Genomic DNA, 18,369 nt, shown 5'->3' with positions numbered 1-18,369 from the left:
TAATAAAAAGACAAAATGTTCTGTAAGATATCAACACTTACATTTTCTACAAGAAAATATTTTCTTTTATAAAATTACTTACATGGAATTAATCGTTTTATAGAAATATTAAAAAGTGACTGAAAAGGTCAGAAATTGTTTTTTTTTGTTTTTAGCAATTTACCATGAAAAGAGACAAAGTAATACTAGACCTAAAACATAGTATGTTCATGTGTGTCATTTTATAAAATGTATTAAAATGCTTACACCAATACCAAAAGATGTAGGCATAGTTTCTTCAGGTTTTTCCGGATATTAAACTATATGGGTATTGGATTTAATTAAATTGCTCAAAAGACTTTAGGCTGTGGTGAGTTAAAAGTTAAGTCTTGTTTTGTTTTATAATATTTTTAAATTTGCTTGTATTTCAACTGAGTTTATTATCAATACTACAGCAGCAATGTTTGCTCCATGCATTTTGGCCCTGAAAAATGTGGATGCTGTTGGAAGGGAGAAAGAACTTTTGGGTGATGGTGAGCATAAGTTTATGTAATAGTTATTTAGATAGCTGTTGAAAGAAAAAATAAACCTTTGGTTTAATCAGTGATGTCGAGAAACCCACTTGTTGAGAAATTTATATGCAAAAACGGCTCGTTTGGGTTGAGAAAATATTTTATATAGAAGAGCGAACAACGTTTGACCTTCTATATAAAATATTTTCTGGTTTGCATATAAATAAATCTTTGGTTTGTATCTGTTTTTGTATAAGTTTTTGACATGCTTACATATTTGAATTTGACAAACATGCACAAGAATAATGAAATTTTGTTGTATTTTAAAACTGAATGATTTTTCTTTTCCTAGGTTGTTTTTTAAGTGTCAACAAACGTTTTCAGTTTATAGGAGTTGGCATCAGTTCTTATAAATGGTGTTTCAAACGAAATATTACAAGTTAATCACACATACTGTGAACTATTTAAGATATTAATGTTAACTTTCTGTTTCAACTGACACTTTGAAGTTTTACTCTTAACTATTTCAAGTTATATGTTAAAATTTGCTGTCAACTTGTGTTTCAAGTGATAATTTGAGGTTTTAATGTTAATTGCTTGTTACAAGTAACACTTTAAGGTTTCTCTGTTAACTTTTCAAGTAATGTTTTTAAACATTACTTTTTCTGTTTTCGATAATAGTTTAATATTTCTCTGTTAACTCTACATTGTATTTCAAGATGATACTATTATCTGTTTTATGTGAGGCTTTGAGATTTTGTATCAACTGATTTAACATTTTGACAGTTTTCTTTCATTATTTTATAGTTTAGTTTCTGGAATTTTTCTGTAACAAACTAACTCTTTCAGACCCTCGAGTCCTGAGCACATTTTGTAACACCATTAAGTGTCTCAATGTCAGTAGCACACAGTGGCCAGTAATTATTATTGCTACTACTTCAGAATCCCACTCAAAAGTGTTGAGTGTGGAATTTTCTGGTACTTTTTTACATCTTATTAAAGTGAAGGTAAGGCTTAAGACCATAATTGATTAACTTTAGATTTGATTTCTAGCTGTGAAAATATTTAACATCATATGAGTACAAATATTAAAGGGTAATAAATATATGTATTTGTATATTCAAGAATTCTACTTTTGTTTCATGTTATTGATACAAGATAAAAATTAAGAATTTTATAAGGACCTTGCATATGTATACATACTCATTGAATATTTTGTTAAAAAATAAGAACAACTTTTTTCTTTCATTCTTGTTTTATTTTCATTTTATAAAGTTGTTCTGTTTTTACAGTAAGAAGTTAAATCACACTTAAACCTTTTTTAAAGGAAATATAGAGAGTTGTAAACATAAATTATCTTAAATGTTAATTAAGGATACAGGTAAGGCTTAAAATTTTCCTTGAAAGCATACTAATTGGTGTTGAGAGGTTAATATTGTAATTTAGTTTTTTACTTAGTTTATCTTATTAACAAAAAATAAATTTTAATTTCTTCAGGAAAAAAATTAATTTTTAGTTATGAAGGCTATTTTTCTTTGATTAAAACTTATTTTCTAATTTGATTCAGAACAAAAATACTTGAGTTTTAACTTTATATTATTAACTGTTTTATGAGAATGTACAATACACATTTTTGTTTGCACCAAAAGTAGTTAGATGATGTGAATTGAGATTTACTGCACTTCTATTTCATATATGAGATGATTTGTTGTTTTTTTGAAAATTTAGCATAAATATAATGTTGGTTGTTTTTAATGGTTAAATTATTTTATATTAAACTTTTAGGTAGTTTCATACTATGGCATGTATTTATACATAACATTTAATTACATGAATTTGTAGAGAACAACCACAAAGAAACAATAATGAAACAAAGCTCAATAAACTTAGTTACAAGTTAACTTTGACCTCAAGCTGAAAAGAATTGAGTCTCATTAAATATATTGTTAAAATGCACTTTTATTCAAGTGTTAGTGTTGAATCATGGATCTGCAGATATATTGTCTATGTCCCATTATTAAAAACAGTTTGATCTCCATGCTTTTGAACTATGAGTAAATAACAAGAATGATAACAAAATCCCACTATTTATTCAAACAAATGCTACTGATGAATTAGCTGCCTTTCCTCTAGTTTATTAGTTCAATATTATGATCAGCTAGTACAGATAGCTCTTGAGTAGTTTTGAACAATGTCCAAAAGTAAAAAAAAGCATTTTTATATTTTAATTACTTATGTTTCATAATAACAATATACAGTCATTAGAATATTAGTAAATAAACATTCTGTATGGCAAATGAAATAATGTTTTAAGCACGTGATGGTGGGAGCTTCTGAGGGTTATTATTAAGATCATTAATACAAATAGTTATTCTACTGATTGAAGAATGTAAATAATTATTAGGAGGTGAAATTCATAACTTGTTACTTTTATTTATAGAATGACTAGCTAAGAAATAACTTAATCGTGGATTAACTTTATTTCTGCAAAGTGACTGTAAAAAACTTATTAGTCATAAATTATATACTATACGCTGTTATTTTGTATTTTAAACATCTTATCAGATTGTACCTAAATGTGTTTCATTTTTAATTAAAAAAACACATCTTGAGAGGTATTGTGCTTAACAAAAGATTTGATACACATTATCCCTAAGATGAAGTGTTCAGTTATCTAAACTGTTAGTTTGTAGACCATATATAAATAATGGCCGTTTGTTAGTTATAGTCTGGTGTTATGACCAAAATGTTTTAATTAGTAATACAGTTTTTCTTAAACAGCCACCAAATGAAAAAGAGAGAAAAGCAATGATAGAAGGATTCTTGGAAGTTTGCCCTAGAGGAAATGATGTCAGTGCCTCATACCTGGCTCAGAGGACAGCAGTCAGTTTATTTTTAATGTTTTATTCACTGTAGAAGAAAAATATATTTATATTTATTATTTAAAGCTTAATGTATTAAAACCAAGAAGTGTACACTTAGTAATGCTGGACTTAAAAAGTAATGTTGTAAATGGAGGTGTGAGCTTGCCTCCCTGTATTTTGAGCTGAAGCACATGAACTGCTCATGTGATGCACAATATTAGACATCACATTCATTTAGATTCACTTTATGCAACTAACTGCCTCATTTGTCTGAGCCCATGTTTGTGATATTCTGGTAGTAAAATTGAAATGGTTGCCTTCCTCAAGCCATTTGTCTGATGTCTTATCTATTTAAACTCGAATTTTTTTTTTGATCCTTAGGACCTCTTCTACCAGTTTCCATTGAAGTTGGTTTAACAAGTTTTTACAACAGACAGATGTACAACAATGGTGGCATAAATTTTAGCAATCAAATTTTTGCTCATTTGATTAACTTCTAGCTTTATATCATAAACAAGTTTCAAAAAATATCCAGAGAATGACAAGTTAGACAAAAGGGACAGTGTTTAATGGATGAAACAAGCTAATATACTAAATTAAATAAAAATTTATTTTCACTTTTCTGCCATACTTCTTTATATTTCTAGGAAACTTGTAAAGGATATTTTTAGCTTTGGTAGTGAATTACAGTGCAATCAATGTGCATGAAGTATTAATAGCATTTACTTGTTGAGCAAAAATATATTATTTGGTCTGAGCAACTGTTTTATTTTTGTTCCCATTTTCATTTACATTTTATATCTATTTTTGTTTTTCCCAACACAATATTAATATTTTTAGTAACAACATACTTGAACAATATTAACACCAAAATATTCTTCTTCAACAGATGATTTAAGGTTTGACTTTATATGTAATTGTTCAGAAAAATATATATGTAAAAACGGCTGGTACGGGTTGAGAAAATTTTATGTAGAGGAGTGAAAAACGTTTCGACCTTCGAAAGAGAGGTAACTGACCAACAGCTGAGCACATGTTTGAAGGGGTTGTGTAATTGAGTGCTGGAATGTAGAGGGCGTGCTTAGATGTTTGATTATATTTATTAATACGGGAATAAAGGTGTTTCTTTGTATTGGTTTAATTTGGGCTTGAGTTGTTGTATAAGTAAGGCTTCTTTAATTTTGCATTTGGGAATATACAGTATACAGCAGTATATGGCTTCATGATTATTTTGATTCGTGAGATATATTTACTTTTGTTAGTTGATTTTTCTTTTTGTCTAAGTGTGTGCTTATAATGTTTTCTATGGTTTGTGGAGGAAACTTGTTGATGTTGATGAAGTATTGTTTTATTTTGTCTAATTTGTCATCACTTTTATCTGGTGAGCACAGTTTTATGGCTGTGTTCATTTGGTTTCTTAATATGTTGAGTTTTTGTTTTGTTTCATGTGCTGATTCCCAAGGGATGTATAGTCCAGTATGGGTGATTTTTTGGAGGATTTCTGTTTTAAATTGTGTGTCGGTTCTTGTAATTTTGAGGTTAAGAAATGATATTTGATTGCTTTCTTCCTGTTCACATGAGAAGTTAATGTTGGGATGTATAGATTTAATGTGATTGAACAAATTAGGTGTGTGTTCTGTAGATATGAATCCTGCAATCGTGTCATCTACATATCTGTACCAGTATAGTGGTGGATGTAATGCTGTGTTAATTGCTTGTGTTTCAACTTGTGTCATAAAAATATTGGCTAGAACTGGTGATACTGGGTTGCAAATACTTAGGTCATTTGTTTGTATATAGTTGTGGTTCTTGAACATGAAGTTTGTCTTCATCGTGGTGAATTCTATGAAGGTTGCTAACTGGTTGCTGGGAATATCTGTTGATAGATTAAGGTCTCAGATATAGAGTTCTAAGGCTATCTTGCAGTCTTCAGCGGTTGGTACTTCTGTAAAGAGGGATATAACACCGAAACTGGCCATTAAGGCTTTATGAGTAAGTTGATTAAAATTAGACTTAAAATTAAAAGTCTTTGATGAATGAGCTGGCTGATGTTACATGTTTGGAGAATGCCCATGCTATGTATTTACCAAGATTGTAATTAAACAATTCATATGTGGACATTATTGTTATAGTGGACAATCTGGTTTATGAAGTTTGGGGATGCCGTATATTTGTGGTGTGCGTGAGTCGGTTTTACGTAGGTAGGAATAAAGTGTTTTTGAAATCTTGTGTTGACCTTTTTCATTTTTAGTAGTATTTTGTTTAGTTGTGTTTTGTGTGTCTTTGTTGGATTTGTGTGTATTGGTTTAAATTTGTTTGTGTCTGATAGAATGTTCTTCATTTTTTGGGTGTATTCATTTGTGTTCATTATGACTATAGCATTTCATTTATATGCTTTTAGAATTTTTATGTTCTTGTCTTATTAATTTCATTAAAAACCTAAAATGTCTCTTTTTGTAAGATTGTTTTTTTAGTTTTCTGTTTTGTGAAATTATGTTGATGGTTTTGTGAGAAAATTCTTTGAAAAAATTGTTTAAGATGTTATTTATAGGTGTTTCTGGAAAATATTAATTTTTAATTTTTTTCTGGAAAGGTTGGCTGTTGGATGTCAATAAAATTGTCGAAGGTGTTTTTTTTCTGTTGTTGTTTTCGATTGTTTTTATTTTCTGTGGAAAGTATCACAAGTCTTCTGGCTAGGTCTTCTAAACATGTTTTAATTTCTAAGGCTAGAATGTACCTAGGTGTTATTACAAAGTTGAGTCCTTTGTTAAGTAGATGTATCTCGTCTGTGTTTAATTGTCGGTCGGATCTGTTAATTATGAAGTTAGTCAATAGTTTGTCATGTTGATGTCTTTTCTGTTATCTTCATCTTAGTTTTTCTAGTTTTTTGTTGTGGCAGATCTTTTTGTCCCTGTCATTACTAGTGTTATTTGGTTTATGTTTTGTTGTGTAACTCCGTAAATTTCTGGTTTAATGCAGCATGACAGTTGATGGTCTAAGTTTATTTTTTGTTTCTCTAAGTTATGTAGTTCTTTATATTTTGTGTTCAACATGGCTTTAAGTAGTTTTTTCTGTAAATTTTGGATAACGTTTGTGCATTGATTAAAATGTTTTGGTAGTCTTACCTTTACAAAGTTAGAGGTTAGTTGTTCCTTTCTACATTGTTGAATGAAATAGATGTCATTTCTTCTATTGATAATTCTTTGGTTTAAGTTTCTTAGTTTCTTTACGATCGTATGAGCATGTAGTGTTAATGGTGTAATGTATGTTAGTTCAGACATAATGGTTACATAGAGAAGTACAAATACATAAAGAAAATACAAAGACATACACTTCTCGTACAATTGCCGTGAACAAATGATAATCTGTGATGACAAGAAAACACTTGTAGAGCAAAATATATATGTAAAAATGGCTGGTATGGGTTGAGAAAATTTTATGTAGAGGAGCGAACAATGTTTCGACCTTTTTTGGTCATTGTCAGGTTCACAAAGAAAGAAAAAGGTAACTGACCGATAGCTGACCACATGTCTGAAGGTGGTTGTGTAACTGAGTGTAGGAATGTAGCAGGCATGCTTAGATATTTGATTATATTTATTAATATACAGTATAAAGGTGTTCCTTTGTATTGGTTTATTTTGGGCTTGAGTGTTGTATAAGTAAAGCCTTAATGGCCAGTTTCGATGTTATATCCCTCTTTACAGAAGTCCCAACCTCTGAAGCCTGCAAGATGGCCTTTGAACTTGATATCCAAGACCCTAACCCATAAATACATATTCCCAGCAACCAATTAGCAACCCTCAAAGAATTCACCATGATGAAGACAAACTTCATGTTCAACAACCACATCTATATACAAACAAATGGCCTAAGTATGGGCAACCCAATATCACCAATTCTAGCCAATATTTTTATGACACAAGTTGAAACACAAGCAATTAACACAACAATACATCCACCACGATATTGGAACAAATATGTGGACACACAATTGCAGAATTGACATCTGCAGAACACACACTTAATTTTTGCAATCACATTGACTCTACACATCCCAACATCAACTTCTCATGTGAACAGAAAGAAAGCAATCAAATATCATTTCTTAACCTCAAAATTACAAGAACCAATACACAATTTAAAACAGAAATCCACTGAAAATTCACCCACACTGGATTATACGTTCCTTGGGATTCAGCAAATGAAACAAAACAAAAACTCAACATACTAAAAAACCAAATAAACACAGCCATAAAACTGTGCTCACCAGATAAAACTGATGACAAATTAGACAAAATGAAACAATACTTCATCAACATCAACAAGTTTCCTCCACAAACCATAGAAAACATTATACGCACACACCTAGACAAAAAGAAAAATCAATTAACAAAAGTAAGTATATCTCACGAATCAAAAAATCATGAAGCCATATACTGCTGCATACCATATATTCCCGACATCAGCAGACAAATAATCAACATTTGGCAAAACCTAATAACAAAATATGACATTGTAGTTAATATCAAATTTATTCAAAAACCAGGCACAAAACTGAGGTCTATACTATGTAAAAAATACACTGACAAACTCCACACCAACATTATTTATAAAATACAATGTGATAACTGCCACAACTTCTATATTGGAGAAACAAGTAGAAAAATGGAAACCAGATTCAAAGAACACAAAATATCACTTTCACACATTTTTGAACACTGCAAATCAAATAAACACAACATAACCATAAAACACACCCAAATACTAAATAAACAAACAAACATAAACAAGTGCAAAATTAAAGAAGCCTTACTTATATAAGAACTCAAGCCCAAAATAAACTAATATAAAGGAACACCTTTATATTAATAAATATAATCAAACATCTAAGCATGCCCTTTACATTCCTACACTCAATTACACAACCCCTTTCAAACATGTGGTCAGCTATCGGTCAGTTACCTCTTTCTTTCTTTGTGGACCTAATGATGACCAAAGAAGGTCGAAACGTTGTTTGCTCCTCTACATAAAATTTTCTCAACCCGTACCAGTCGTTTTTACATATATTTTTCTCTACAAGTGGGTTTTCTCGTCATCGTGGATCATGAGGTATTTGTTTAATTATGATTTCTTTTTCATGTTTCATATTTAATACTCAATTACATCCTAGTACACTACTATCAAGTCGTCATATTTAAATTATACTGACCTAAAATCAAATCATTAGTTCATGAATATTTCATCTACTAATTTATTCAGTCAGTAATAAGTTCATGAGTATTTCAACTTCTATTTAATACTGAATCAGAGAATTACAATGTTTTTACATTGGTTTTAACTGTTAAGAATCAAGCTATCAATAATTCATGGATATCTCAACATTTGCTTAAGCCAGAGTCAAGCTGATAATGTACAGATATATTGGTTATTGCTTCAACTAGATTCAGAGCTCAAATTCTTTGATACCTAAACTACTGAATCGAGCCATTAGTTCTCTTGCAGTTAATTCATTACATTATAACATGTTTTTCCATAATATGTTATTCAAAGACTCCTTTAATAGAATGTTGAACAATAAGTAATTTGCTTCTTCTTTTTCTTGCACCCAGGGCTTTGTGTTGGGAGACTTCTCAGCTCTTGTTTCTCAGGCTGTTTGGTGTGCTTATAGAAGAATTAGGAAAACTGTGTAAGTTAGATATGTGTTTATCTTGATACATCCTGGATCAGTGTCAACTGCAGCACCTCCAGCAGTTCTAAATTCTGAAGTTTTTAAGTCCTCAGTAGAAATTCATAACATTTTACAAATGCCTTAAAGTTACACAGTATATTCTATTCCTCAGGATGTCTATCTGATGATGGCACTGACTTGGCCCAACATAAGTAATACATATCTGGTTCATATACTTGAAATGAGGTAGGATTTATACTTGTTTTTAATAATATTTCAGAAGAATAACCTGATTTAGGGTTAAAACATCATCTTCGTATCCACACATAAGTAGTCTGTTTTTTAATATCAGGGAGATATACAGTCTTAATACTGAAAAATTTGTCCTAATATATTTTTGGAAACTTCTCTGAATGTTTATACATTTTGATTTTAAGTACCCCCAAATTGATTATTTTTTAATTTCTTAAAAATACTATTATTGATGAAACTTTATTGAATGGAAGGCAACTGCCTGTTGTGGAGACACAAGTTTAGAGGACGACGTTTCGAAAGTCTTCCGCCTTTCATCTTCAAGTCTTGAAGACAAAAGATGGAAGTTTTTCAAAACGTCGTCCTCTACACTTGTGTCTCTACAACAGGCAGTTGCTGTTCATTCTACAAAGTTTCATCATGAATACTCTGCCAAAACAATCTATCAAAGAATACCATTATTGTTTTATGTAGTGCTTTGAAGTAGCTCATAATAATATTTATTCTACGTTTTTGTTAAGACTTTTATGATACATATCATGAAATATTTTGCATTCTTGAAAGGAAAAACATAAAACTGTAAATTATTACTAATCATCAAATTATTTACTTGCTTTTATGCATCACCACCAGTGGGGGTCTACATATTGTACCTTTTTGAGAAATTGTACAACTTTACCTGTTACAGCACTTTCTGTATTTAACTGACTAAAATACTGGATGATATACCTTTTTCTTTGTAAAACATATAGTAAATTCCAGCAGAAAATAAGGGAATTAATTGTGATATTGATGGATTGAAGGTGTTTTTATTTAAATATTTTGTGTGGCTTGTGTGTTGTTTAAGAAACAAAGTCATAGATCCATAAGGAACTTGATGCATCAGTAGATTAGAAAAAGTAGGATTAAAATGCTATTAGTAACTTGAGAGTTAATTATTCCTGTACATTTTTAGAAAATTGTGTATGACAAAGGGTCATGTCTCTCTACACCTGTAAGGTTTACTTAGCTTTAACTGCTATATGTTATCTGGTAGAAATAAAAACTTGTGGTTCAATACACCATTTTTTGTCATCATAATCAATTTGATCTCATAAAATAGAGTAAAAGACCAGTTTTGATTTGCAGGAAATAAAAAATTGGTCTCTGTACTGTTAGTTTTGAAAAAATTATTTCTTACTTATTTTAAAGTAAGATTTATAGTTTAACATTTGAGGTACTAATTATAGTTTATATTTTAAATGTGTGTTTATGTACTAATGTTATACAAGGGCTGTTCAAAAAATACGCGGACTGACGTCGTAAAACAAAATGTACTTTATTTAGAAGTTACAGGTCTGGGACCCCTTCAAAGTACTCTCCTCCCCAATGCACACACTTATCCCAACAGTGTTTCCACTTGTTGAAACAGTCCTGGTATGCTTCTTTTGTAATGTCCTCCAGCTCCTTCGTCGCATTTGCCTTAATTTCGGGAATCGTCTCAAATCTTCTTCCTTTCAAGGGTCTTTTGAGTTTGGGGAACAAGAAAAAATTGCAAGGAGCAAGGTCAGGTGAGTAGTGGGGGTGGGGAAGAACAGTGATCAAGTGTTTGGCCAAAAACTCACGAGTTCTGAGGCACAAATTTCGCAGCAACGAGGTGCATCTTCAATTTTTCGGTCAAAATCTTGTAACAAGATCCAACTGATATCCCACACTCTTCAGCAAGCTCCCTGACAGTCAGACGTCGATTTGCCCGCACCAGGGTGTTGATTTTGTCGACGTGTGGGTCGTCAGTTAACGTGGAAGGACGTCCAGGACGCTTATCATCTTCAATGGACTGTCGACCATCCTTAAAAAGTTCATGCCACTCGAAACATGCCGTACGCTTCATAGCAACATCACCGTAAGCCGTGTTAAGCATAGCAAAAGTTTCAATCGCAGATTTTCCAAGTTTAACACAAAATTTCACAGCAAGTCGTTGCTCCTTCAGGTCATTCTTTCTGAAATCTGCCAAACCAAAAAATGTCACTTCACTTAAAACCGCGTAGCTAATACACAAATGAAGATATCTGCAATCAGGAAATGGTGTCGTAATCAGCTGATCTGTGTGAACCTAGCGACACCAAGCGGATTCCCCTGGAACCAACTGGAGCCGCGCAATTCAAACAGTCCGCGTATTTTTTGAACAGACCTCGTATACTGTTAAAATAGGGAATGTGAAAGATATTTTGAGGTATTAATATAGTTAATTTATTTTTCAAATTACTCATATTTTAATCACTAAGTGAGTGAAATGAAAGGCATGTTCAAACCTTTTTCTTTACTGCAGAAAAGATTATTCACTCAGTGTAGAAGAAGAGGAAGATATTTGCTATGCAGGGATTTTGCTTTTACAAAAAGACCTTTTGGAATCATTAGAATTTTTACAAGCTAAACATGCTGAAGCTATAGGTGCACCAAAGGTAAATTAAAAACTTACCATAGGTGAAGCAATCTTTGGCTATTTATTGTATATTACACATCATTAGGGATTATTATTTTGATGATGTATTGTGATATAGTTTTAATATAACATAGATAATATTTTATGTATTGTGTTTATGGTAACCAGTTCATGCATCATAATGAAAATTTTCATCAGGATTTGTGTACTTCATCAGCATGGATTGCCAATGTGACGCATAAGTCAACAAGAATTACTAGTGTAATACTAGATCAGTATAGGATATTATGTCAGGTCAGCTAAGGATTACTAGTATGATGCTTGGTCAGTACAGGATTACTGTTCTAGTACATGGTTAACATAGGATTACTAGTATGTTATTAGACCTAAAAGGATTACTACAATAACACTAGGTCAGCGCAGGATTACTAGTATGGTGATAAACTAGCGAGGATTACAAGTATAATAGTGTTGAAATTTACATTCTATGTTGGTATGTAAGAATTAGCCTCATAAAATGAAAAGAATGACAAAATTTTCTCATGTCCTAACACTTTTGCACATTTTTTATTGATATGTAAAACGTTTTATTCTAAAATATATTTTAACAAAGTGGGCTTAATAGTTTATAGTGTCATTAGGACTATAATTGTATTTTACTGATAACTTGATTCTTGGGTCCACAGTTATGGGCATATTGTCTAACTGCAAATTATGCAGTTATACAATGTAATGAATTTTATTTTATCTTAAATTTCAAGCTTACCAAAAAGCCTAATTGAGGTAGAAAAATATTCATTTGTTATCATGCTTTATGTTTGAAGTGTCAAATATAATTTAACTTTGTGTTATTGTTTTTTTTGCGACTATAAATGCAGAAGTAGTAAAATCATACCACCAAGCCGAAAGGGGAAGCAGGGAACTAAGGATAAGTTTGTTTGTAGGATTTTCATACTTTTCTTGTTTTATTCTCCAACAGATCCCTAATGTGCATTGGGAAGACATAGGGGGTATGTCAGATATTAAACAGGAGATATTGGACACAATTCAACTTCCTTTACAACATCCTGAACTTATGGCTTCAGGATTTCATCGTTCAGGTAACTCATAAATGGTCTTTTTTCTTTTTTTTTCTCTTGTGATTTTAAGTAATTATCTTATTTAAATGAAGCATTCTAAATGTGTTACATGCTGGCTTAGTTACACCATTGTGTTTGCCTAATAAACACTATTTCTTTACTTCCTGAAGTCTAGTTTTAGCAGGTTTTAGTTCTGTAATACTTTGTGATTATTATGTTTAATAACCATTGCATAATGTTTAGATTTGTCAAATGAAAACCAGAGTTTATTAGAAACAAGATCACCACAGCAATCTTTGTAAAATTATTGGGGGTTTGAGAACATATAATAACATTTTCTTAAATCTGTAAAAGTGTATAACCTTGATGTATGATGTGTTAGAGATTGATCATGTAACAATGGAATTTGTAGATTTTAAATCATTCTTTTAGCAAATGTGTTAACAATTTTTTGCTGTAGTGCTGCTGTTTTGGGATTAGAATAAATTTTATGTGCAATATAAATGTGATTTTTAAGAATTACATGAAATATGCTTACATCTCTTAAAGCTTACATTTAACATATTTCATTTATTCAGGTAATTCAATATGGTAGGTTCTATTAACCTGAAATGTCAAATAACCCTGTTCAATTTCATGGAAGCTTAAAAATAAAGTGTAATTTTAATCCTTTAAAGATGTGTTACTTAATATTTTAATGAACTTATTGTGAACTTTCTGTAGGTACTTAAAAAGAAGTATCATTAACTTTCTTGCTATGGACAGGTCAAAGTACCCATGCCACAATGGTTTACAGACTTACAAAATTTAATTAAACTACTTTATTTTAATGGTATATGAATAAGCCTGGCATCAAATTTTAATATAAGTTTTAAGTTTCTAATTTTGTAAGGAAATACTTAATCCTAAATCTTCTTAGTACAAAAGTTGTGACATTTTATTCTCCAGGTTTTCACTCTTTCATAATATATTTACCTCTGGTCCAAGACATACAAAATGCAATATATATTACTCACTGTAGTATAGTTATTACTCAACCAAAGCATAGGTTTTATAGCCTTCAATCTTATTTTTTAGAGAGGCATAAATTTGAGAATCAGACCCATCTTGCCATGTCCACCTGTCACATGATCTCTTTCACAAATTACCACTGATATTTAACACTATTATTTATAACCACTAGAATAGCAGTTTTAATCTATCAAATGTCTTATTATGTTACATTGTTTTCCATGCAGATGATTGTCCTTTTCACTTCCAGTTCAAACTTTATTCCAACATTTGTATCACTATACAATAGCATCAGTATAAATACTTTGTGCCAAACATTATTAACCCTTTTGCTATGGGCTCTGTATAATATACACGAGTTTGTATATGCATTTGCACATTAAGTATTTGCACTATAACTTTTAATGCAGCATGTGTACTTTCAAAACATTTGGTAGACTTTTAGTAAAGATTAGAAGTACTTGGTGCATGAAAAGGCAGCTTTTTTAACGAAATATTTTACTAAAGATTTGTTTTGGAAAACAAACTGTTTTGTTACTAGTTTGAGTGCAAAGTGATTTCATGTTATGATTAATAAAACTATTATTTGTCCCAAAAGTCTCAACTATTATTTGCTTAATCTCTAAAACCTCTTAAATACATTTCAAATGTTTGTATTCAGTAAGACTTTTTATTTATATTATTTTCTATACTTTAACTTTATGGGGTCTGTCATTTGATCAATCTTATAACCATCCTAAAAGAAAATTAGGAAATAATTATAAGTTATGCTTTTTTTCATGCTAGAGTTACTACATATTATAACATGAAAAAACAAATGTTTAGTCTAAATGGCTTAAGTCTGACAATGCTATATATTTACATATATATTTATTATATTTTATCGTACTGACCTTCTAGTCATACCAAGCTAACATTACATAAATCGCATTGACACGGTACACATGCACTTAAGTTACTTATCCAGTAATATAAAAACTGACCTTTAGTCTTCCTTGTCTTGGCTGTGTTTTAGTCCACTAGTATTTCATAATATACAGTCTCATTTCAGTAATTATACATTGTATTTGCATATAGATTATTACTATTTAGAAATAAGCTATTAAACATACTTTTCTTAGAATATAGAACGATAAATCAAGAAGTAAAGCAAAAAATTGTCTCTTTTTGCTTTGATATTTGTTCTTGATTGCTGCTGTAAATAGGCTGCCAAGTCTTTTAAAAGTCCACACATGGAGGATATAAAATAAAATTTTATTTTTAGGGTTCATATATACACATACATACATACAGTTGAATAACCAAAAAATCATAAATAACTACACTTATACCATAGAATTCCACTATAATTTATTAAGCTTAGTAACTAAACTTTATTTAGATTTTAAAAAACATTGAGCATACTAAGACACAACCTACCTCCTTGAAGTCTTGGATTGAAAGAATGTGGTAACCTTTATACATATTAAAATGGCCAAGAAAACCACTATAGGGACATTCTGAGCTGTTGATTGGTTATTCACATGTTATATATTGAAGTAAGTATATATAAGAGACTATTTCCAAAAATGGAAAGAGGTAAACAGGGCCACCGTGTTTGATTCTGTACATAAGCAATATCTCAGCAAAGTAAAAATGTGTGACATTCTTATTTTATATTTTAGCTTGTCAGTATTACTAATTTGAGTTTCTAATTTGTATGAAACTGTAGACTTAGTATTTTGACATCATAAACATCTAATTTTAACCAGTGCTGCATTCAGTATATCATGTGACTTACTGATATTTATATTTAGATGTGTTCTTTAAGTATTTACTTTTAAATTAAAGAATTAACTCATACATAATATTAGTTTGAATTATAACTTACAGTTTGATTCCAAACTTATTGACATAAATTCATATAATAGTAGTTCAATAAAACTTTGAATGCAAATCAACAAACATAACGACATGGCCTTTAATCTTTGACCCGTCGGAAAAGGGTTAATATAATTAGCTGTCATCAAACAGTATCAGCATTAGTTATGAATTTCACTTATGTAAAGACTTGTATTTCGTGCAAAATATGAGGATATATGGAAGGACTGTGTGAAAGGTCCACACATTTATATACACAAATAATTTATTGTACTATAATTTGTTGTGTGTACTAAATACTCACTAAACCTAATTAATTTCACCTGATGTTTTGCAATAAAAGAAAACTTTTGAAACTTTCTAGAAGGATAAAATTTAATATGAGGCATTTTCAAGAATGAAAAGAACATATGAAAAGATTATGACAAAATACCAGCACATCTGTTGTTGTTTTAATCTTTTAAACTGTGTTCATCTGTACAAGAGTTTCATTTAATCACTTTACTATAAAACTATAAATTTCTTCTTAAACCATTTTATTTACTCTATGTTGACACAAACAATTTATAACTTTCTTTAACAATTTTATTTACATGTTGCCTGTAGCTGTTTTTAAAGCTGTGCTTTATTAGTAATTGTTTATATCCCATGATATTAAAATGGGGTGAAATTCTGCCAGTACTCACTGATGCTGAGTACCAGAACTTGTTTTTTAAGATGGTAATAACACCAAGATTTATATGAGTTGTTGCTCTACAACCAAGTACAGCAGTAAGTCTATGGATTTACAGCTAAAATTGGGGTCCATTCCCTTTGTGGGCTCATCAGGTAGCCTAATGTGGCTTTGCTATAATAAAAACACACACATTTGAATTGCTTTGTTGTTTTTACGTTTACAAGGAGATTTATTTCTCTTTTCCAAAAACAGGTCCACTTCACTCAGCTGAGTGCCTCTTTTTTTTCTGTGTGACATTATTAAAGAGTGAAAATAAAACCTGTAGTTACATAAAATACTATAAATGAAGGAAATAAATCGTGTGAGACACAAGACATGGTTAATTTTATTCTCAAAGCATTTTACTTTCACAGAAAATATATAACAATAGCCTTAGATTGAGTAGAAAAAGTCCAAAAAGTCAGTAAGTCCATTGCATATAACCAATATTTCTTAAAGTCGTGGAAAAATGAGAACTGTAACATATTTTGGTTCTTCTCTACATAATGCAGTAAATAAATGTTAACAAATGATAATATATAAACTTTAAGATGTTTTAGTGGTACACCTGATTAATACCCATGTAGAATGCATTCAGTATCAATACTAGTTATCAACAGACTGAAACTACTAATACCTCCTGGAAAATAATTTCAACACCAGTATCTATTGTCAACATCATTGTCTGTAGTGGACCAATGTAGGAATTGGGAACTATGGTCAAACAGTATCAGTAATTAGTATCCATAGTTAAACATTTGAAGTATTAGTGCCTCTTTATAATAGCATCAACATCATTTTTTGTTATGAAATAGTCAATGTTAACATCAGTTCCTACAATCAAAATGTGTATTTTATTTTCTGAAAATCAGTTAACGTGCAAAATATTTAAAATCAACATTTTTGAAGTAGAACAGCATAATTTTGTTAGTTTAAACTTTACTGTTCAGATTAGCAGGGAATGAATAACATTACTATGTTGGACAAATGTACATCGATATCATCATGGTTATATGAGATAATTTCAACTTATATTTGTTTCTGTTGAGTAAAAATTTCATCATATCAAATAGATTCACTGTGTGCCTTTATTAAATAAGACTGATGTTTTACCCTTAGGATTATTGCTATATGGTCCTCCAGGAACAGGAAAAACACTTCTTGCCAAAGCTGTTGCCACAGAATGCTCTCTTAACTTTCTTAGGTAATATTTTATAATAATTACTGGCAATTGAGTTTTAAAGAAAAAATGTCTATACTGTGTCTCTCTGGTTAATTGGTTGGTAAACTGATGTTGAAAATAAAGAAATGCAGTATGTTCAATACACAGAACTTTGAGTTTTCATTTTAATTTATATATGTGAGAATTTTAAAATAGTAAATTAAACTTTGATATTTTTGTGTACTTGTAGTGTGAAAGGTCCCGAGTTGATCAACATGTATGTTGGGCAGAGTGAGGAAAATGTTAGGGAAGGTAAGCACTGTTCTTATTGCAGCATATTGTGGATCATGGAAATATTATTAGTGCCACTTGAATAATTATGGTGTAAATACAATGATATCATCCTCTTTCATTTGTTTTATTGATAACCATACTGTTATAATAAACATTCCAATAAAATATTGCAGTAACTCGTGAGTAAATTACGTCGTCCAGTGTTTTACCTTCATATGATGTTTACTGGATATTTTTTTCTAGGATAATGTAAATATGGAAGAAAGAATATACTCCATTAAATCAAGATGTTAGAAAAAAATTAATGTTTACACTACAACATTGAAAAATTTATTGTTAAAAAGGCATTTCGTTATTTTAATATGTTTTAATACTTTGCCATCTATTAATGTTTTTCATCTTTCCTTCTAGTTTTTCAGAGAGCTCGATATGCCACTCCTTGTGTTATATTTTTTGATGAACTAGATTCTTTGGCTCCTCATAGAGGAAATAGTGGAGATTCTGGAGGTGTTATGGACAGGTATTTTTGTGTTATTGGTTACACACTCTAG

At 30.4% G+C, this 18,369-nt stretch overlaps 1 protein-coding gene across 2 annotated transcripts in view; it reads left to right on the top strand.

Moving 5' to 3' along the window:
- Pex6 (peroxisomal biogenesis factor 6) overlaps positions 1 to 18,369 on the top strand; it is a 76,635-nt gene that overhangs the window by 50,186 nt on the left and 8,080 nt on the right. For both annotated transcript variants that reach the window (XR_013030439.1, XM_076510217.1), the window contains exons 9-17: positions 435 to 512; positions 1,341 to 1,498; positions 3,273 to 3,374; positions 8,965 to 9,041; positions 11,584 to 11,716; positions 12,677 to 12,797; positions 17,482 to 17,566; positions 17,775 to 17,836; positions 18,230 to 18,338. Coding sequence is in view for 1 of the 2 variants with exons in the window: in XM_076510217.1 (XP_076366332.1) it covers positions 435 to 512; positions 1,341 to 1,498; positions 3,273 to 3,374; positions 8,965 to 9,041; positions 11,584 to 11,716; positions 12,677 to 12,797; positions 17,482 to 17,566; positions 17,775 to 17,836; positions 18,230 to 18,338 (925 nt within the window). In the remaining variant the exon portion in view is untranslated. The remainder of the gene's footprint in view (positions 1 to 434; positions 513 to 1,340; positions 1,499 to 3,272; positions 3,375 to 8,964; positions 9,042 to 11,583; positions 11,717 to 12,676; positions 12,798 to 17,481; positions 17,567 to 17,774; positions 17,837 to 18,229; positions 18,339 to 18,369) is intronic.

Source organism: Tachypleus tridentatus, chromosome 1 (genome assembly GCF_004210375.1).
Source record: "Tachypleus tridentatus isolate NWPU-2018 chromosome 1, ASM421037v1, whole genome shotgun sequence".
Taxonomy (NCBI): domain Eukaryota; kingdom Metazoa; phylum Arthropoda; class Merostomata; order Xiphosura; family Limulidae; genus Tachypleus; species Tachypleus tridentatus.
Note: the sequence above shows the minus strand (reverse complement) of the source record. Positions and strands in the feature narration are given on the sequence as shown.